The following is a 21,648-nucleotide window of genomic DNA, read 5'->3' as shown; positions in this document are numbered from 1 at the left end:
CAGCGGTTGAGCACCTGCCTTGGGCCCAGGGCCTGATCCTGGAGTCCCACGTCGGGCTCCCTGCATGGAGCCTGCTTCTCCCTCTGCCTGTGTCTCTGCCTCTCTCTCTCTCTGTGTCTCTCATGAATAAATAAATAAAATCTTAAAAAAAAAAGTCTTGGTCATTCACCATGAGACTTTTTTCAAGAGGCACTTCCGATTGACTTACTTTTCCCTTTGAGTGGCCACACCTTCCTGTGTCTTGTGATTTTTTTGTTGAACACTGGACATTTGAATGTAATCTGGGAACTCTGAACATCATTCTCGCCCTCCCCCAAGGTTTATGTATTTCCTTTCTTTCTTTTTTTTTCCTTTCTTTCTTTGTTTCTCTCTCTTCCTCCTCTCCCCTCCCCTCCTCTCCTCTTCTTTCTTTTTTATTAAGTAGGTTCCACACCAGCGTGGAGCCCAGTAGGGGCCTGAACTCTCGACCCTGAGACCAGCCCTGAGCTGAAATCGAGTCTGATGCTTAACTGACTGACTCCCCAGGCGCTGCTGTTTTTCCCTTTGATTGCCGAAGCTGTCTCTGCGCTGAGCATCAGCCTGAGGGTGACTTCAGGTCTTCCTAGGTCTTTTTGAGACTCCCTGGGCCTGCGTGGTCACTTTCTAATTTCCCTTATATGTGTGGTTGCTTTTGAATGTCCTGGTCTTTAGTATTTAGCTTTCCAAAGAGGAAGAAAGTGGAAAATAAAGCGGGAGTGGGGAGAAAAGTGTGCTCGCTCACCGTTTAACTTCCCTGGAAGTGACTCCAGCTGGAGGGGCCGGTTTTGCAGTGGGGGCAGGGCAGCCCCAGGGGTGCCCGCCTCTGTGACTGCACCTCTGTTATTAGAAGCAGCAGGCGGCTGGCAGAGGAGAAATCCCTGACATCTTGAGGGCAGTGTCCTCTGCCGCCCTGGTTCCTGTGAGCTGGGTGCTGGGCTGCAGGCCGTCGGGGATGGGGGGGTAGGGGGGAGCCACCTCTCTGCTTAGAGCTGAACAGGACCCGAATCCACCACAACTTGCCCTCGAGCTTTCCCCTGGAGGTTGCAAGCCTTCCATAGCCTCGGGGTCCCCCACGATTGCATCAGTCTGGCCCTGCAGCCCGTGTCGTATTGGGGGCCGTTCTCACCTCACAGGTGCCCCCCATCACCCCCTGGGCCTTGGTCCTTGAGCACGAGCCCGAGCCCGAGCGCGATGGAAAGGGTATTGTTTGGCCTGGAAGGCATCCCCCAAAGCTGTCTCCCGCTGGGGCGAGGAGGAGGAGGAGGAGGAGGAGGAGGAGGAGGCCGCAGTGCGTGCAGCCCTCAGGGCCCTTCCTGCAGCCCGAAAGCCTTCCTTGTGTGGGTGGCGGTGCGCTCACACTCCTCCACTCCGACTCTGACTCTGACTCCGGGTTCGGGTTCACATCTGTCGCAGCGCGGTCGGTGGTGCCTGGCGCTGCCGGGACCTTGCCCTCGTCCCCACAGGCTCCTTTCGGGGGCTCAGTGGCCTCCCTGCCGGGTTCCCCAAGGGCTTCCCCCGTGGCAGCTCAGCGGTTCCCTGGGCCGTGTGGACGCGCGTTCCTCTGCTGTGCTGCGGGACATGCTGTGCGTCCTGGTCCTGGAGCTCCCCTTCGTCCTGGCAGCTTCTGACACTTTGCTCCGAGCTCACTTTGGGGATGAGCGCTGCTGCCAGTCCCCATCGCGTCCTCTGGAGCGTCTTATGTAAAACGTTCTAGAACCCCTCATTTCACCTTCCGTATCTTTTGCTGATTCTCTCTCCGTCCGTGTGCTGCTCACTGGCCATCATCTCCACTGCGCCCTCAGGAGGCTCCACGGGGCTCTAGGGGGCTCTGGGGGGCTTTAGGAGGCTCTGGGTGGCTCCAGGTGGTTCTGGGGGCTCTGGGGAGCTCTAGGGGGCTCCAAGGGCCTCTAGAGGGCTCTGAGGAGCTCTAGGGGGCTCTAGGGTGTTTTGGGTGGCTCCAGGTGGCTCTGGGGGCTTTGGGGGGCTTTAGGAGGCTCCTGGTGGCTACAGGTGGTTCTGGGGGCTCTAGGGAGCTCTGGGAGTTCTAGGGGGCTCTGGGGGGCTTCAGGGAGCTCTAGGGGGCTCTGGGGGCTCTAGGGGCTGTCACCTTAGCCTCCTGCAGCCCGTCCCTTCCAGATTGCTCCGCTTGATTCCCGCCGTCCGGTCAGTTGGCCGCTTCTCTCGCACCCGTTTCATAGGCCGTTCTTGACCCTTCTGGTGTCTATGATCTTGGATGAACGGGCCTCTGGGGGCCTTTTTCCTACTGACTTTCCTCTGTAGCAAATTGTTTTCTTATTTAACGGGTTTGTGCTGCTCTCATCGCTGGCTCATGGCTTGGTGGGACGCCAGGGCCCCACGCGGAGTGAAGCCCCTGCAGAGCGGCCAGTTGTGCGCTTGTGGAGGCTGCGGGATGGAGGCTGGAGGCTGCAGGCTGCTGAGCTGGAGGCCACTGAGCACGGGCGCCGGGGCTGCCCTCCCGATTCTGCCTCCCCCGGCAGCTCACCCGCTCGCTCATGTGGGCACCCGCTCTCCTCTGCTCCTGGACCCAGCAGTTTGCTCTGCTGGGTTTGGGAGGCAGGAGGAGGGAGTGGGCTCTCCCCACCGGTGATGAAGGGAGCAGGGGCCTGGAGCATCCACCCGGAGTCAGGGCACAGGTGGGCGAGCTGGGAAGTGCCCCAGATGCCCGGGCAGACGCAGCGCCCAAGGGGAGCCCGCAGGCCGGATCCCTGTCCTTTCTCCGCCGTTTCAGTGGCCTTAGGTCTGTGTCGTCCGTCCTCCCTCCGCCGGGCAGGCGGCCCGTCACCCGTCCAGGCCCTGCCCTCTGACTGCGCAGCCCAGGCCCCATGGCCTGCCGGTAGCTGAGCTCAGTGGCCCGGCTCCCGCGGTCCTCCGCCCTTCGTCTGGGTCCTGTGGCCCTGGCCCCGGGAGCCTAGCAGGCACCTTTCTAGCCCAGTGAGAGGCCTGCGGTTGTGGCGCGGGTGCCCCGGCCAGCCCGCTCGGTAGGGGACCGCGGAGGCCCAGGCCTCAGGAGGGGGGCCGCCCCGGCGGGACAGTGATGCAGGACTTAATGCTGGGACCAGGAGGGGGCTGACCGAGCCACCTGGGGACCCTTAGGCGCTGCTCCACGAGCCTCCCTCTTGCCTTCCCATCGGCCTCATCCTCTTCTGGCGTCTCCACCGTGTCCGCTGGCCCAGCCCCTCCCTCGGGTGAGTGCCCGGGCCTCTCACTCAATCTTCCTCATCTGCCTCTGCTCCTCCCTGCTGCTCCTAAAACCTCCCCATGGCCACTGGGGAGTTATCTTCCCCTCGGAAGCACTCCTGCGATGCTCCATGCTCGATGCTCGGCTCTTCACCTGCAGGGAGCCCGCTCGCTCAGTGCCGGGGGCGGGGCGGCCTCCCCAACACAGCAGGGCCCTTGGATCCTCTGCTCAGAGCAGGCTGGTCAACGAGGGTGACCCCCTTCCTGACGGAGCAGCCCCCCAGCAGCGTCCTCCGTGCAGGCCACGTGAACCGGTCTACTGTCAACCCTGCCCCCCGCCCCCCCAGATCGCAGGGCCTTCCCACACCGCGGCTGTTTCTAAGCGGGCCGCAGGCCGCGCGCTCACTAGGGCAGCTGTCCTCCGCGGTCAGACCCGGGGTGGCTTCCGCACAGGCGCCTCCGTGTTGGCTTGTGCTCTAGAGTCTGGAGCGTCTCGGGCCAGTACGTGTTCTGGCCCCCAAAGAGTGGCATTCGTCACCCCCGGGGTCCCCCCAGCACCGTGCTCCAGAACGAGGGAGGGGGGCTGGGTGCTGCAAGGCCCTCCCCCCCCCCCCCCCGCCTGGCCATCCGGTGTCCCCGCAGCACCCTCCAGCCCCTGTAGCGGCCCACAGCCTCGTCACTAACTGGGGTGTGGAGTCCAGCGTTTCAGTCGCTCTGTAGTCACGTGCTCGGTTCTGTGTATACTTTTGAGATTTTTTAAAAAGATTTTTTAAATTTATTTGAGAGAAAGCGAGCAGAATCCAGGAGGAGGGGCAGAGGGACATGGAGAAGCAGGCTCGTGGGGCTCGAGGCCAGGACCCTGAGATGCTGGCCTGAGTCGGAGGCAGATGCTTCTCCGCCGCAGCCCCGCAGGCGCCCCTCCGCCTGAGTTCTGAGCGCAGGTTTGGGTAACAGCCCGCATGGCTGATCGCGTCCTCTTCGAGATCATCCCAGAAGGGTTTTCTGGTTCTGATTTCGCAGTTTGCTGTTTCCTCCAATTTAGCGGTCATGCTGGTTTTCTCACGTGATTGTGACTTTCATTGGGAGTTCTTGTTCCTGTGGGGATTCTTTGAATCCTGAGTCCAGCTCAGGACTCCAGCAAAAGTTTTAACTAAGGGTTTTTCAGATCGCTGCTGTAATCAGACCTCACGCCCCTGGGGTCTGGGCTTCTATTCAGGAATTGCCGGGGATCATTGTTTTCTTCTCTGGACAGGATCCAAATGCAGGAGAGGCTGTGCCCTGGTAGCGCCCTCTGTCTGCTGCCCCCCCACCCCGGGCCAGTGCCCCTTGGGCCTCAGATGCCCCAGGCTAAGGGTGCCAAGGCCAGCAGAGCCATCCCAGGTGGAGCCTGGCTCCCGTGGCTTCTTGCCTCAGCCCCCAGGGGACTCCCTGCCTCCTACCTCTTGGTCATTCCTATACACGCATGTGACAGTTCCTGGGAGGGGTCTCATCTGGTCTCCTGTGTGCGGGGGCTCAGCACGAGGACTCTTGCAAGACAAACACAGTGGGCTGAGTGCCTCGTTCATTCAGCAGGTATTTGCCATCTGTGTCTCCTGGCCGGGCCGGGCCGCGCACGCCGTCCCCATGTGCACACCCTGCACCCCAGGCTGTGTGTGGGGAGCCTGCTGCCCCACGGGCAGACTGTGTCCAGGAGCACAGACCGAACTTCGTGCTTGCAAGACCCTCACGAAGTCTACCTGGCGTGGCGCTCCACTGAAGTGCAGGGAGGCTCATCCGTGGGGGGCCTTGGCCGAGGCGAGGGGGTCGGACCTCCTTACACGCTGCATGCCCCCCTTTCCCCCGGGGGTGCTCGGCGGGGTGGGGGGTGCTTGGCGGGGTGGGGGGTGCTCGGCTGGGGTGGGGGGGCGCAGGCTGGTACCCCACCACTGGAAAGCGCTGTATCATGGAGCATCTCAGCTGTGCCCAGCGAGGGGTGCAGAGATCTACAGGGAATGTCTGAGAACACCTCACAGGGGAGCCCCTCCTCACCCCCCCATCTATTCGGCAGGACATGCCCAACGTATTGGCTGTGAATCCACTCCCTGTTGGGGGAGGAAGGGGTTACACGCAGCTGTTTACACTGATTCCTCCCCTAGGTCTAGAGTCAAGGTGACCACCGGGGGATATATCTGTTCTGGAGAGAGGAATGGCGTGGGTGGGGGCAGAGGGGCGCCATCCAGAGGTGGGGAAGGAGCACTGCCTGTTGGGTGGGGGAGGGCAGGCGGTAGGGGTGGGGTGGGGTGGGGGTCAAGCCTGGCGTTGCCCAGTGAGGACAAAGAGCAAGGAGCGTGGTCCCCAGGTGCCACGGAGCAGGGGACGTGCAGCCCCCGAGGGCAGCAGAGGGGCTCTCAATGGAGGGAGATGCTGGGAACAGGAAGTGGGGCGCATCCTTTCTGGGCAGGAGGACTTGATGGGGAAGGGGGAAGCAGGAGAGCTTCCCGAGGTAGGACAGGCAGACGTTGGCTGCTGAGAATGACCGAGGCGGGCACAAGATGGGAGAAAATTCAGAGGGATGGCGCCGAGTGTGTGCAAGGCTGGGAGCGGTGTCCTGCCCAGGCTGCTCCCGCGGGGGGGACGGTCTAGCCGCCCAGGTCTGAGCGTGTGGGGTCCACGAGGGCCCCTCACAGAGTGGGTGGGAGGGGGTCGGGGAGGTGTGATCTTGAGAAAGAGACGCAGAGGCGAGAGGGGTCTCCGCGTGGAAGCGCAGTGGCTCAGAATCAGCGGGAGCATCGAGGGGACAGTGGGCAGGACCGAGGGGGGAGGGGCAGAGGGCGGTGTTGGATGGGGGGGGGGGATGGATAGTTGCTGGATCTGATGCCGCAGGTGTCCAAGCAGAGGAAGAATGTTCTGGAAGGGTCCCCAGGAACAGGCTTTCCCGTCTTCTGGTCATCCCCTGAGGGACCAGCGCGGCCCGGGGCTGGGGCCCCCCGGGGGATCCGTTCTGCTGCGCAAGGCCCGACCCTGAGCTCAAACGAGGGCCCAGGGGGCTGACCCGGGAGCCGTCGGGCCGGTCGGAGGGGCCGCGGCCTGCGCAGGACACCGGGCGCCGACGAGCTGCGGGGGGGGCCGCTGGGCTCCGGGGGGTGCCCCCTCCTCCGGCCGCGCCCTGCCCAGCGCCCTCGCAGGCAACGCGACACGAGGGCCCCGAGCTCAGGGATCGGCCTTTATTCCAGTACGGGGGGGGCTCTGGGCTGTGGGCGAGCGCCCGGGCGCAGGTCCGAGGGGCGTCAGGCCCCCGCCCGGGGCTCTCCGCAGGCGGCCCCGGGGCACCGCGCCAGGCGTCCGTGCGCCGGCTCCGAGGCTGGGCGAGCCCGGGGAGAGGAGCCGGACACGCGCCCCGCGGGGAAGCTTCTGGAAGGAGGCGCCGCAGCCACGGAGCGCGCCGGCGCGAGGCGGGCGTCAGACGCAGTTGTCGGGGACGCAGCCGGCGTCCTCCTGCAGCGGCGGGCACGCGGCGCCCCGGTTGGCGGGTTGCACGCGGACGTAGCGCGTCCTGCTCCTGGCGCCCAGCCGCCCGCACGGCCCCCCGCACAGCCCCCAGGACGACCACGGCGACACCTCGCAGTCCAGCGGCGTCTCGGGGCCTGGAGGCGGGCAGGGCCGTCAGCAAGCTCGGCCACGAGGCCCTCCGGGCGGGGCGCATCTCGGCCCGGCCCCCGCCCCCGCCCCCGCCCGGCGCCCGCGGGGCCGCGTCTCGTGCCGAGCGCGTGGAGCCCCTGGACGAACGGCATCCTCGGGCGCGCAGCCCCGGGTCACGGCCCGGCCCCGCGTGCGGCCACCAGCCCCCCCCCCCCCGCTGCGCCGTCACACCGGGTCCCTCCGGGGCAGTTTCTGGACCCCGAGGGTCATTCTGTCTCCGCGTGGTGGCCACTCGCCCTTGAGGATTACCCTAAGGGTGACGTAAGGGCCTCCCGCGTGCGGGGCAGTCCGCAGCCGCCCCGTCTCGGTCCCCGTGGGACCCGCGAACCTGAGTGGTGTCTCTGCCCCCGCGCAGCAGCGGGACGCCAGGGCCTCCCAGGAATCCGCGCGGGCCCCAGGCTCCCGGGGGTCGGGCCAGGCTCCCGCAGGTGCTCCCGGAGGTGCTCCCTGCAGGTGTTCCCACGGGTGCTCCCGCAGGTGCCTCCCGCAGGTGCCCCCCGCAGGGCCCGGGCTCACCTGAGAGGCTGTCCAGGATCTCATTGCCCCCGCCCACTGGGCCCGGGGCGGGCAGGACGAAGGTCCTGGGGTGCTGCCGGAGCCGCACCAGGGTCACTCTGGCGATGGGGGGCAGGGATTTCAGCCGGGGGTAGTAGAAGGAGTTTGCCGGGTGGCTGGGAGAGGAGGAGGTTATCTGCGGGGAGAGCGGGGTGTCGGCACAGCCAGAGCGGGTGCTCGTGCGGGGGGGCCACCTCCCCCCCCAACCTCCCCCCCCAACCTCCCCCCCCCCCCCCCCCCGCGGACCCGCCGGCACCGGCCTCTGTGCGGCGGGGAACGGGCCGGGCGCCACCTGCTGGACGGTCCGGAGCCGGCAGGGCGCTCACCTCGGTCACCGTGTCCTGCGGGATGGTGGCGAAGTTGGGGGACGAGAAGGTAAAGCCGCTGTCCGTGCCAGCGTCGTAGGGGTACAGGTCCACGGCCACCTGCTCCCTCCAGCGGTCCCCGTCACACAGGTCCAGGCTGTCCACGCCCACGAACCAGTCTGGGCTGGGGACGATGCGGACCACGAAGGACACCTGGGGGGGGGGCAGTGCTCAGCAGGTGGCGGCGGCCACCACGCCGCCCCCCTCCCCCGCCCGCCTTGGCTCACCAGCGAGTGCCGGGAGTGGGCCTCGAGCTCCGCCGACGTCTGGCCGGTGCCGCTGGCCACCGCGGGCGCCGAGAACACCTCGTGCACGCTCTGCAGCTTCTCCGCCGCCGCCTCCATCTCCCGCATCAGGGCCCAGGCCTCCCCGCGCTCCGCGAAGTCCCGCAGCCCGTCGCTGACGTACTGGTTCTTCCTCCACAAGCTGTAGTCGGAGCTGTGTGCCGCCCCTGGGGGTGCGGGGGTGAGCGGCCGCCGGCACCCGCCCTCCCCTGGGTCACCAGCGTGCAAGACCCCCACTGCACCCCCACACCCTAGGGCATGGCCCGAGGACAGCCGCCCTGCTCCCCCACTCCCTGCGCCCTCCCCAGGGTCACCAGCATCCACCCCCGCACCCTAGGGCATCACCCGAGGACAGCCGCCCTGCTCCCCCCACTCCCTGCGCCCTCCCCAGGGTCACCAGCATCCACCCCCCCCCCCCGCACCCCAGGGCATGGCCGGAGGACAGCCGCCCTGCTCCCCCCACTCCCTGCGCCCCTCAGGGTCACCAGCATCCAAGACCCCCACTGCACCCCCGCACCCTAGGGCATGACCCGAGGACAGCCGCCCTGCTCCCCCCACTCCCTGCGCCCTCCCCAGGGTCACCAGCATCCACCCCTGCACCCCAGGGCATGGCCCGAGGACAGCTGCCCTGCTCCCCCCACTCCCTGCGCCCCTCAGGGTCACCAGCATCCAAGACCCCTACTGCACCCCCACACCCTAGGGTACGACCCAAGGACAGCTGCCCTGCCCCCCCCACTCCCTGTACCCTCCCCAGGGTCACCAGCATCCACCCCCCCAGCACCCCCGCACCCCAGGGCATTGCCCGCGCCCAGCAGGAGGTGCCCGCAGGTATTTGTGGCGCTGAGGTAGCTCAGGAGAGTGTCCCCCTGCAGGGCGAGCAGCGGGGGCTTACCCAGGAGGGAGGACCACTGCGCGGGCGGCCGGAACAGGGGGTACTGCTTGGGGAAGGCCGTCTGGCTCCACTTGCCCGTGAAGGTGATGCTGTACCGGGCCAGGGGCCGGGCGGTGCACTCGGACTCTGCCCCCCGCGGCCGCCCGGCGGCGGAGCCCAGCGCGGTCAGGAGCAGCGCCCACAGGGCCCTGCCGCGGGCGGTGGCCTGCCCCGGGGCTCCCATGACCTGGGATGGCGAGAGAACACCAGCAGCTGGCCCCGCGGGGTCCGGAGCGCCGCCCCTCCGCACCCCGCACCCCTGCTCCCTTCTCCCCCCCTCCCTGCGGCCCAGCGGAGCCCCATCCCGGAAAGCAAAGCCGGGTCAGGCTCGGGCTGGATTCCAAGCGCCTCGGGGATTTGGAGCCCGCGTGGCCTCGTGTGGGAGCCGTGCCCGGGCGCACCCCGGGGCCGCAGCTCGGCGCTGCCCTCGGTCCGGGAGCCTGCGGGGGGGGTGCCCGGCGCGAGCGCAGGCCTCCCCCCTCGGTGCCGGGCCGCGCGCACTCACCGAGCAGCGGCGGCGGGAGGGCGCAGCACGGCCGGCCACGGCCCGGGGCGCACGGACGGGCGGCCGCGGAGAGCGCGGCGGGGAGGCAGGGCGGGGGCTCCCGGGGCTGCGCGCCGCGCTCCGGCTCCGGCTCCGGCTCCGGCTCCGGCTCCGGCGCGGCCGAGCAGATGCGTCTCCCGTCTCCGGCGCTGAGGTCACGCTCCTCCCTCGGGCGCCTGCCGCTTGCCGCACCCCTTCCTTTGTCTTCCCTCCGCGTCCCCGCCCTCGGGCTCCCCCGGCCCCCCCGCGGCGCGCCCGTCCGCCCGGTGTCTGCCTGGAGGCGGTGGCCCCGCGGTCGGGGGGAGGCGGGAGGGCCGGGAGCGCCGGGGCCGCCCCGCCACGGTGGGCCCCGAGGGCCGCGTTGCTGCCCGGACGTGGGTCCCGCTCGCTCGGCCCGTGGGCGACACGCCCGGTCGTGGGGCTCCTGGGCAGGCCCGGCTGTCGGCCTCGCGGCCCCGGGCGCAGGAGCCGCCGTCCACGGGGGGCCAGGGCGTCCCGGGGCAGCGGGGAGCCGCAGGCCCTTGGGCACAGGCGGCCGCGGGGGGCAGCGCCCGCAGGAGGAGGCCGGGCTGGCGGCGGCCCTCGCTGCGCCGTCGGGAAGCCGCTTCCAGAAACGGTCGGCGGGGAGCGGGAGCGGGAGCGGGAGCGGGGAGCGGCCCCAAGCGCCGAGGCCTCAGCTAAGCGGGGAGCCTGGGAGTTCTGGCCGCGCCTGACATTCCAGCGGCGGCCACGGGTAAACAGAATCGCGGAACAGAAGGCAAACAAATGACCTAAGCCGCATCTCAGGGAGACCAGGCCGCACGCAGGTCCTAGGTCGGGGCTCTCAGACTCCGCTTCGGGGACCCCCGCTGCTCCAAGGCCTCAGGAGCCCCAAGGGCTTGCCGCTGAGGGTTAGAGCCGCCCAAGCCCCCCTGGTCTGAAACCGCACCAGAAAGGCTCAGAGCGCAGCAAGTCGCTCGCGAATGAAAACGCGTCAACGTAAACAGCGCAACGTTTCACGGAAACCAGCTACATTTTTCAAAAAGAAAACCTGCGCGACAGCGGCCTGGTTCCACGTCCCCACCGGGCGGTCTGCCCACCTGCGCCCGCGCTTGCTGAGGGTGCCCCGCAGCACCGGCCAGGCACCTGCACCCGCTCTCCCTGACCCGCGGTGGCCCCTTTCCGCGGCCACAAAGCAGGAGGTGGGCCCGGGCCCACGTCCAGGTGGCGCACAGTCCGGTGGCGGCAGTGGTGGCCTCAGGCTTGCCCATTTTATGGGGGTCTCCTGTCCCAGCAGCCCCACACCCACGTGGAAAGCCCCTGGACTCCAGGGTGCCCGGGGCGACGGGCTGCCAGGGGAGCCTAGGCCCAGTGGGGGGGCTCCTGGGAGGCCTCCGCCTCCTTCGGTGCAGGTACCCCCCAGGGCATGGCCGAGGGCACTCGACAGGTGCAGAGGTGGGGACAGGGCCCCGTGGCCAGGAGGGAGTCAGCTCAGCTGCGGACCCCCTGCCCCCCGCTCTTGCCCTGGAAACCAGGGCGCCAGGTCTTGCCACCTCCGCTTTCAGAAGCGCGTTTCCGTAGACAGAGCGTTCGTCCCGTTTGGGCAGCGCCCCTCGCCCACGGGAGCCATCGGTGCGCTGGCCCCGGGTGAGAACCCCAGGCGCTCAGCGGGGGGGGGCCCGGGGCGCCCCTAGGCGGCCGAGGGGCTGCACAGGCAGGATAGTTCACGCGGGGTGCTAGCTTGGTTCCGAATTCCCGGGTCCCTCCAGGTCGCTTCTTGCCCAGTCAGTTCTCAAGGCTCAGGTTGTGGCTGCCACTCAGGCCTCCGCACCCCCACCTCCCTGCATCCCCTCCCTGTCTGCACCCCTCTCCCTATACCCCCTCCCTGTCTGCACCCCACCTTCCTGCACCCCCTCCCTCCCTGCACCCCACCTCCCTGCATCCCCACCTCCCTGTCTGCACCCCACATCACTGCACCCCCACCTCCCTGCACCCGCTCCCTGCCTGTACGCTCACCTCCCTGGACCCCCTCCCTGTCTGTACCCCTACCTCCTCCCTGTACCTCCACTTCCCCATCTGCATCCCACCTCCCTCTGCACCCCATTTCCCCATCTGCACCCCACTTCCCTGCACTCCCTCCCTGCACCCCCATCCTCCCTGTCTGCACCCCTGTGCCCTCTGTAGACCCCCAGTGCCCCAGTACAGAGCACTGCTGTCTACACCCTCAGCCCTTTCGGGACCCCCCACCGTGAATGGCTGCAGCAAGCACCCCGTGTCCCAATGCCACCCCGTGTGCCCACTCCAGCTCACGTTGGTGGGGAGTGCAGGGTGGCCGAGGGTGGCCGTGGGTGGCTGCGGCAGCTGTGCCGTCCTTTCCACATGGTGTGGGGGTGGGTTTTGTGGGCTCACCCGGCCGGGGTCTGCGCGGGTCCCCAGAGGCCCGTCGGGGGTGTGGGGGGGGCTCCACGTCCTCACCCCCTGCCCGTGGGCGGCAGCCCGCGCTCCCCGCCCAGGGTGCGCCCGAGGGTGCCGGGGCCGCAGCTCCACTGGAACAAGGGCTCTTTCAGGGCCTCCGCAGGCGCGGGCGTGGCGCTGGGGTGGCCGCGGGCGCACAGGCCCACTTTGTCTGCTCCCCTGGCTGCCCAGCCCACGGTCGCCACGGCCAGGCCGCCGCCAGACGTCGGCTCGGCACACACACGCCCCTCCCCATCGGCCTCAGGGGCATCTCGGGCAGTGGCCCTGCAGCCGGGTGGCGCCCCGCCTTGTCAGGCGCTGTGTTCAGTCAAGCCGCACAGGGAAGCTCTAACGTAGCCTCGGGGGCTGTCCCCGCCGGGTGTGGCCTGCGAGCTTCCAGCGTGACTTCAGGCCCGGCTGCTGGCCCCACCCGCACCCCTCACCCTCTCAGGCACCGCTGCTGCGTGGGGCCTCGATGGCCTGCAGGGCCTGGGTCCTGGTGTGGCTTTGCGGCCCGCCGCGACCCCCCTAGGGCAGGGGCCAGTGGGCCAGCCTCCCCGCGCCAGCCACACGCCCAGGTCCCCTCTCCCCAGGAGGCCGCAGGGCGGAGCTGCGGGGCAGGACCTTGGGGCCCTAAGGTCGACCTCCGCTGGGGGCCGCGGCCTCCGTGCACCTGGGGTGGCAGGGGGCTCCCCTGAGAAGCTGCCCTCGAGGGCGGCGACCAAGCGGCGGAAGCGGCAGAGGGCCCTTCCCAGCGCCCTGGAAACGCACCCACGGTCTCCCGTGTCTTGCTGTGACCCGGAAAATGAGCGGAACCGTGGTGAGGACAGCGAGCCACAGGGTGTGTGTGTTGACGGCGTTGGACATTTTTAAGGGCGCAGCTCAGGGGTGAGACCCGTGGCATTGCTGCGTGCTCGGCCCGGCCACCTGCCAGACGCACCCACACTGCGGGTCTGAACCACAGTGCCCGTTCGTGCCCCTCCCAGCCCGGCGCCCCTGTGGGTCTCTAAGTCCCTCGCACAGGATCTGTCCCGGGGCGGGCGCAGCATCCCTGGGGCTCACCACGCGGAAGGCGGGGGCAGGACGTCGTCCCATCCCAGGCTAAGGCCACGCTGCACGTGTGCACTGCCCACGGACACCGGTGGCTTTGCCCTCGAGCCGTCAGTCGTGCTGCTGTGAACACGGGTGTGCAGACATCCCTTTGAGCACCCGCATTGCCATCTTTGGGGTTGTCCACCCACGCCTGGCGGCTCTGCACCTGATATTTCAAGGAGCCTCCACCCTGTTGTCCATGGCGGCTGCGCCAGGGGGGCACCGGGACCCACTTCCCCTGTGTCTTCGCCCGCTGTGGGGAGTGGCCTGAGCCGTCCCCGCACCTCGCCCTGTCCTAGCCTGGGGATGAGCAGCCCGTGCCCCCGGGGCCAACCACCTGCCCGTCAGCCCGGGATGGGCCCTTTCCTAACAGTGTTCCTATGAGGTGTGGGGTGGTTTCCGGGAAGATCCCACCGGTGACCCTCTGCACTTGCCTGAGGCAGAGCTGACCCAAGGGACGAGCCTTGGCCCTGGGTGACAGCTGGAAACTCCAGGCGCTTCGAAGTTGCGGTCGACGAGGCCGTGGTAACAGTGGGTGCACCTGCCAGAACCCAAAGCTGGAAGGGAAGTGCACAGGCACGGGACAGCCACCTAGTCCGGGGCCTAGAGGGCCCCAACCCGCGGGGGCGCTCGTGCGGGAGGGGGAGGCCCAGGGTCTGCACCGCGGGGCGCCCCTCGGCCGCATCTGGGTGGAGCGCGGTTGCAGAATTGCCACATCGGATTATTTTAATTGTCCAGCTTCCAGCAGAAAGTAGGCCGCGTGCGACGACGCTTGCAAGCGGCCCAGAGGACCCCGCAGGTGGCAGGAAGGGAGCCCCAGGGGGGCAGGACCAGGGACCGCCCGGCCCAGTCCACGCCCGCGTGCAGGGGTCCCCCCCGGGAGCCTCCCGGACCCGCGGCTGAGGGGGAGGGGGCAGCAGGGATTGCGGGGAGGGGCCCCCAGGGGAGGGCCAGAGCTCCGGGTGGGGGTCCCCGGGCCTCGCCTGCAGGCAGAGCGGGGTGGGCAGTGCGGCCCCTGTGACCGCGGGACCCAAGGGCCTCAGGACACAGAGGCAAGGCCCCTGAGAGCCGCGGGGGGGCATTGGGCTCTGCAGCAGCCGCGGGGGGCGGCCCCCAGTGCGGGGGGCGGGGGGGCGGGGCGGCCCCCAGTGCGGGGGGGCGGGGGAGGGGCGGGGCGGCCCCCAGTGCCGGCCTTGCTGGGAGCCGGGGCTGGGCCCCGCGCCGAGCGTGACCTGTCTGCGGCCTGCGCGTCACCTGCGTGTCCTGCGTGTCCTGTGCTGCCCGCGTGGCCGTGCATGGCCTGTGCGTGACCTGCGCTCCTCCCAGCGCGGTGGCCGGTTCCCGGGGGCTGCGTGGAGGCGGTTCCGGCCCCGGGGCCGCGGGGAGGGGAGGGACCCCGCATCCCAAGGGCGGTGGCTGCGGGAGCTAGGAGGCCCGGTCCTGGCCCCGGGTCAGGGAGCCGCGCGGCCCGTGGACGTGCCACCCGGTGGGGCGGGTGAGACCCGGCGGCCTGCGTCGCCCCGGGGCGCGCACACGCGCACGCGCACGCAGAGACACGCGCACGCACACACACGCACACACACGCACAGGCACACGCGCACGCACAGGCACACGCGCACGCACACACACGCACACACACGCACAGGCACACGCGCACACACAGGCACAGGCACACGCACACACACACACGCGCACACACACGCGCACGCACACACACGCGCACGCACACGCACACACACGCGCACGCACACGCAGACACGCGCACGCACACGCACACGCACACGCACGAGGGGCCTCCTCTCCCAGGACCCCGGCGGGCTCCGAAGGCCGCAGGGACTGTCGGGGCGGCGGGAGCCCCCAGGCCGCACGGGGCGACTCGGGGCGTGGATCGGGGCGCACGGGGAGGCGCTGGGGGAGCCGCCCGGCACAGCCCCCGCCCCGGCCCTGGGCCTCGCACCACGGGGGTCCCCTTCCCGGCCCCCAGGCTCCCAGGGGCCAGCGGAGCCCAGCGCGGGGGGGTGGTGCAGGCTTCTCAGCGGGCCCCTCCCTGGCTCCCCACGGCCCGACCCTGGGCGGCCACACCCCGGGCCTCAGTTTCTCCGCCCGCGGGGCTCACGCTGACGTCACCCGCCCCGTGACCCGCGGGCGGCCCGGCGGGAGCCCCGGCCAGGCTCTGAGTCAGGGGCGCCGAGGCCAGGCTGCCGCCCCCCTCCGCGCCTCCCCCTCCCTCACCCAGCGGCGGCCGGGGCACCCCCAGGGCCGAGGGTGTCGGGTGGGGGCGCAGGGGTGCCCTCGGGTCGGCGGCCGGGGAGCCCCGCAGCGGGAGCAGCCCAGGCCCAGGCCGCGCAGCGCTTCCCCGCAGGCTCTGCTCCCCCCCGCCCCCTCCGCGCAGGGAGCCCCCCGCCCCCCGCCCCCCTGCGGGGCCGCCCCGCCCGGAAACTGTGAGCCGCGGCCTGGCCTGGCTCGGCCTCCCGTGACCTACTTTCCCCCGCGCGGTGCACATGTGGGTCAGCGCTTGCTCGCGGCCGCGGCCGGCCCAGACCCAGTGGCAGGGGAGGCCCGGGGCGGGGGGGGGGGGGGGGGGGGGGTGTCGGGGCGGGGCAGCCCCTCCTCCCGCACCCCCCCACCCCCGCCTCCCCGCGCTCAGCACAGGGGCTGCAGGTGCGGGCCGCCCCCCTCTGCGTCCTCACTCCTTCCCTCCCGGGTCTGCGTGTCCCGCGGGAGCCGGGCTGGCCTGTCGCTAAGGGAGGACCCCACTGCCCTGGGTCGGCGTCTCCCCTGCAGGCGGCCGCACTGAGCCCCCTGGGCCCGTGGGCGCCCCATAGACCACGCGGAGCCAGGCCGACCTGGGGGGCGCTCGCCCACCAGCACCCAGAGCCCACTGCCTCAGCCCCCCAGGTGCCTGCACCACTTCCTGGAGCCTGCTGCACCCGGCCTGTGGGAGCCCTGGTCCTCCACCGTCTTCCGGGGGCTCCGCTCACGAGGTCGTGCACCCCGGATTTGAGAGGGCACCCGCGTTTGTGCACGTGCAGGCCCTGCTTCGGGGCCCTCCTATTCAGATCCTGGAAAGCCCACCTGGAGGTGAGGTGGGGGATGGGCAGGGGGAGGCCAGGATACCCTGTGGGTGCTGGGAGGGGGGAGATGGAGAGGGGGAGGCCAGCACACCCTGCGGGTGCTGGGGTGGGGGGAGACGGGTCAGCAGGAGGCCAGGAGGCCCCGCGGGTGCCGCCGTACCCACACTGCACTTCCTGAGGCGTCTGCTCCCCACCTGCTGGGGATCCCAGAGGAGATGCTAAAAGCACGGGAAGCCTTGTTGTCGATGATTTGAAAACAGGACCAAAGCCTGAAAGAGGGGACAAGGGCCTGTGGTCTGAGGGCACCGGTCACGAGCCAGTGTCCCACGTTTCCGTGTCTGCGGATCCTCTTTCCTGGAGCTGGGCTGGGCAGGACTCCTGTGGGAGGAGGTGTCCCCAGGGGCCAGGCCAGACGTCACGCCTTTGTCAACACTACAAAGGCTGGGGCGATGTGTCCCTGAGGCCCATCCCTGCGGAGCGACCCCCGGCCAGGCACAGGCCCGAAAACTGCATCCCTAGACGTCCCAGCCCCGACTGCCGCCTGACGTGAGCAAGGCCATACCCCGGGGGTTCTCCGCAGGCAACCCTGTCCTGTCTCCCTTCTCCCTTCCCTGGGGGGTCCCACCCCGTGGGGGAGGGGTTGGCCATCCGAGCACCTGATGCCCTAGACCTCATGGCCACCGTCCCTGGTCAGGCCCCGGGGAGTGGGAGGTGGTGCGTGTCCGGGCCAGCCCTGGGGTCAGCTCTCCGGGGGCGGGGGCAGCCCCTGGGTTTAGCGGGGCCTGGCACGGAGTGGGCCAGGGGAGGCGGCCGGCTGTCCACGCCGTGTGGAGGGTGATCTGACTTGGGGTCCTGTGGAAGACAGCAGGTGGGCGGAGCTCCTGGCGCCCCTGCCCTTGGGAGGCCCCCTCTCCGGCTGCCCCACTCGCCTCCATCCAGGAGGCCCTCTGGTACCCAGCACGGGAAGGAGGCCGCGCTCTGCGGTCACAGAGGCCAGGGAGGTCACTTCACCTCGGGGGCCCCGTCTCCCCCCCCCCCGCTGTTACGCTGCGAAAGCAGCCAGGGGCAAACGTGCACGCATGTGGGGGGCTGTGTTCCATCCAGTAACACATCATTGACCGAGACCTCAGGAGGCCTTGAGGGCACAACGGAGGGTCAGAGGCCTCGGGTCGCCGTCGCCCACGCTGTTCACTGGAGCCTCTGTCTGTCCTTCCCCGCGCCCTTCCCCGTACCCTCACAAACCCGTGAACCCCTGAAGCCTTGTGGGTGGGTGGGGCGCCTGGGTGGGGAGCGTTAGCGCACTTGCCGCCAGAAAGAGCCTGTTGCTTCAAGACAGGAAACCTCAGCAAGGCCTGGAGTTCTCGTCGGCCGTGTTGGAAGCCGAGGACAGCGCGATGTCATCCACGGGTCACGGAGAGAGGGACCCGCCCGGCATCTTCCGCTAGCCCAGAGCCAGTCATGGGAGCACGGACGCGTTAGTGCGGTGTCACCCATATGCCCCGTTCGAGGGGATCACCAGAAACTGACCGGAACACTGGGCGCGAGTCAGGACAGGGGACAAGATCGACGTCACGGTAGCGCTGAGGCGACGGGAGCTTGAGCACAGGGTCGGCGCGCAGCGATCCGTGTCCGTGCTGGGAGTGACGGGGATGAGAGTCGTCAACCTCTACGTACCGCCCAACGTGGGAAGTGAACACAGAAAGCCGCCGGGAGAGGCAACCCAGGGACTGAGGGATGCAGACGCAGGAGCTCTCTCTGGGTCTCCTCGTTGTGAGGTCTCGTGCAACAGCGGCGTGCACGGACGCGGAGGGAACTCCGGCCCCTTCCCCACGGCCGTGGCAGTACGTGCTTGCACGCGGGGGCAACGTTGGTGAGAGACAAAGTAGACCAGTGGCAAAGGCCCTGGTGCAGTCCAAGGGAATTTGAAATAAACGAAAAAGTCACACACATTTCAACGACTCGGAAACCAGAAACACATCCCGAGGTAGCCCTCAGATAAGACAGGAAATTGAGTCTGAACACGCGAGGTCTCCGGAAAGCATGAAAATGTAAACACGTCCCAGCACAGCCCGGAGGCTCGACTGACGCACCGCTCAGACGCTCAGAGGAAGGAGCGAGGGCGGGGGATTTCGTGCCCGTCTTAGGGAACTAGAATGGCAGCAATAGCCTACGTCCTACAAAGCAGGAAGGGAATTACGAAAAGAAAAACCAGAGATTAGGTGGAATACAAGTAAAAAGGAGAGATGACGGTGTCTTCCCGAATAGAAAATACAAAAGAGCCCCCGGTCTCGGTAGAGCCCTGAGGCCCATTGAGGGTGACAGCCTCTGGGGAGGATTCGTGTGCGTTGAATTTTAGAGCTGGGGAGACGGCGGGAGATGCCGCAGCTCGAGCAGCGAATCTGGGGCAGCCGCGGGGACCCCACAGCCAGCAGGTACCTTACTGGGCAGTGCCAGTTACCAAAATAACCTAAAATAGCAGAAAACATGGACAGAGGAACACGAGACACTGGAAAGGTGATTAAAAATGAAGGAATGCAGGCAGTCGCCCGCAGCCGACTGCGCTGTAAGTCGGAGGAAGAGTCCGTCCTGTGTTGTTTTCACTTTTCCATGACATACAAAGATGGAAAACTGTAATTCATCTCCTAAAACCAGCATAATTTAATAATACAAAAACCTGATGTAGCAAAAAAAAAAAAAGGAGTACGGACAAATACCACTTATAAACAAAGATGAGAAAAAAAAGTCTAAATAAAAGAAGAGCAAAAAGAATCCAGTAGAGTAGGTGCAGGATCATGCGCTGTGACCTCGGAGGTCGGGGCCAGGCTTCCGCGGAGCTCGGCGATGGAGTTCGAGGAGCTCGTTGCCAAAGCTGCACAGGAAACTCCTAGAACCGAGTCCGTGCGGAAGTTCAGCAAGCAGCGGCCGCGTCGGCGACCGGCCTGCAGGACGACCTGTCCCGGCGCCCGCTGCACGACCGACGGCGGAGCGCGGCGAACCCCCCTTGGCGGTGCGAGAGTGAATAGGAGAGGAAACAAAAGCTGCACACACCCGGCCCAGACCGTCGCGCCTGGGAAACTTGGAACTGGCAGCCCGTGCCGGTGCCACTGGCGATCCCTGCCGCCGCTGTGCCTGTCACCGTTCTCTTGCAGGTTCCGGCCGACCTAGTAAGGAAATCAAGTGGCGCGAACGCTCGAAAATATGGACACGATCACTGGCACGAGTGGCAGGTGGGACCTCGGAGGCCGCGCCAGCCGGACCCTGAAACCCAGTAAGAAACTCCGATGCCGGGATCCCTGGGTGGCGCAGCGGTTTGGCGCCTGCCTTTGGCCCAGGGCGCGATCCTGGAGTCCCGGGATCGAGTCCCGCGTCGGGCTCCCGGTGCATGGAGCCTGCTTCTCCCTCTGCCTGGGTCTCTGCCTCTCTCTCTCTGTGTGACTATCATAAATAAAAATAAACAAATTAAAAAAAAAAAAAGAAACTCCGATGCCAGTAAGCGCGGGGAAGCGGGCAGCCGGTCACTTCTCAGCAGCGAACACCTGCGAGGGCCGTGGGGTCCCCGGAGGGCCTTCGGGGCCACGGGAAGGCGCCGGCCGGCCCTGGGCCACCTTCTCCACGGCCGCCTTCCCGTTTGCACTATCGTGGTCCCCACGGGGCGGAGGACGAGCCCGTGAGCAGCAGGACTGTGAGGCCGTGGGTCGCCGCGGGCCCCTGGCTGGGCATGGGAAAGACCCCCGAGACGCAGCTCGAGCCCAGGCAGGGCACCCAGGGGGTCCCAGCTCTGCGGATGGGATGAAGCTGCCCTACCAGGGCCCCCCAAGGGTTCGTGCCCAGCTGCGAGGACCAGTCGGCTCGCAGGGAGCGGGTTCTGACCCCGACTCTGCCGTGGGAGGCGGCTGTGCTGTGGCGCGGCCTGTGCGGGTACCAAACCCCACCTGCGCCCCGAGGGGCGCCCCGGACTGGATCCCGGCAGGTGCAGGACGGTGGCCCCGCGGGCGAAGCGGGGCCCTGGGTGCTGAGGCGCCGTCGGGCAGCGCACAGCCGCTGGGCACGGGGCGCCTGGGGGGTGGGGGGTGCGGGGAGCGCGGCCGGGGTGCAGGTCCTGGGCGGGGCCGCATCGGCCAGCTCCGCCAGGGCGAGAACCGGGGCCGCAGCTGCTCCCCATCAGGCAGCGCCCGCCACCTCTCGCCGCCGCCCCTGCTCCCCACGGGCTCCAGCTGCAGGCCTGCGGGGGCGGGGCTGGGCTCCAGCTGCGGCCAAGGGGGGGGGTGGGCTCCCTGGGGGATGCAGCTGGGCCTGGCCGGGGACCACCGCCACCCCCCACCCCCGCGGCTTCCGGGAGCCCCTGCCAGGCATGCAGGGGCCAGAAGGTGGGGACGGCTCAGCGGCCTGAGTAGCCCTGTCCCTCCCTGGTCCTTGGTGTCGGGCTGGACCACCCTGTGCAGGCCACAGCCCCACGTCCCCGCCAGATGTGCTCCCTGCCCGAGGCCCTGGGGCTCCGTGCACAGCTGGGGGCTCCCGCATGAAGGGTTCCCCTGGAGCTGGGTTGCGCGGGGGCCCCAAGTCCCCCACTGCGTGGGCCCTGCCGAAGGCCTGGGCGGCCCCCTGGACGGGGCGGGTCCCCTGGGGGACAGAACGTCCTCGGGAGCCGCCCTGCAGACCCTATGGGCGGAGGGTCAGAGGGAACCGGGCGCTCCGGGGAAATGGCCCTCGGCTGCAGGGTCACCATTGGGGTGCACGGCGGGTCAGTGCAGGCGCCCCGGCTGCCGGCAAAGGACAGACGGGGAGGACACGGCTGTAGAGGGAGCATTTCTCTAAAACAAAGAAAAAAGCTTCATTGAGATACAACTCACATGACACAAAACTCACCTTCTGGAGGGTATCATCCAGGCGTTTTTACTCACGAGGTTGTGCAACCGTCATGTGTATTTACTTCCAGAACATTCCATGGCTCTCAGAGGTCCCGTCTGCTGGCGGCCCCCCAGCCCCAGCCCCCGCGGCTCATGCGAGGGGAGTCATGCGATCCGAGCCTGTGTCTTTGCCTCTTGTGACTCGGCCAAACTCCCCTTGAGCTGATGCAGGTGTGGGGGCGGGGGGTGACTGTGCTTTGGCCACCCAGCAGGTGCCGCCTCCCCCGACTTGCCCCTCCCCGCCGGCAGGACGCTGACCTGCTCACCGCCCTTTGTCTCCGGGACTTGGAAAACCTCTAGTCCAGCCCTTGGCCTGATGGTGAAGGCGGACATGTCCCACTGCTGCCACGGCGCCCCCATGTCCTCGCCCCCCCAGGGGCCTGCACGCCTGTGACTTTGTGTCCCTCCCCGCAGGGGCCTGCACCCCCGTGACCTCATCCCCCCCAGGGGCCTGCACGCCCGTGACCTCGTGCCCGACCTCCAGCCTGCTGGAAGGGGTGCGTGTGTTGGCCACACACCATCCGTGGGCCAGAGACCCGGGAGGGTGGCCTGGCTCGTCAGGTCCTCAT

The 21,648-nt window shown here is 68.4% G+C and overlaps 1 protein-coding gene across 1 annotated transcript; it reads right to left on the bottom strand.

Moving 5' to 3' along the window:
• Nucleotides 1–6,405: 6,405 nt before the first annotated feature.
• On the bottom strand, nucleotides 6,406–9,678 carry SPON2 (spondin 2). The gene is made up of 6 exons (XM_041753825.1): nucleotides 9,535–9,678; nucleotides 8,991–9,216; nucleotides 8,042–8,265; nucleotides 7,776–7,967; nucleotides 7,411–7,585; nucleotides 6,406–6,839 (listed from the first exon to the last, which is right to left on the bottom strand). Exons 2-6 carry the CDS (start codon nucleotides 9,211–9,213, stop codon nucleotides 6,655–6,657), a joined length of 999 nt encoding a protein of 332 aa, XP_041609759.1. The 5' UTR covers nucleotides 9,214–9,216; nucleotides 9,535–9,678; the 3' UTR covers nucleotides 6,406–6,654.
• Nucleotides 9,679–21,648: the final 11,970 nt, after the last annotated feature.

Source organism: Vulpes lagopus, chromosome 4 (assembly GCF_018345385.1).
Source record: "Vulpes lagopus strain Blue_001 chromosome 4, ASM1834538v1, whole genome shotgun sequence".
NCBI lineage: Eukaryota > Metazoa > Chordata > Mammalia > Carnivora > Canidae > Vulpes > Vulpes lagopus.
This window is presented reverse-complemented; position numbering and strand designations above follow the sequence as displayed.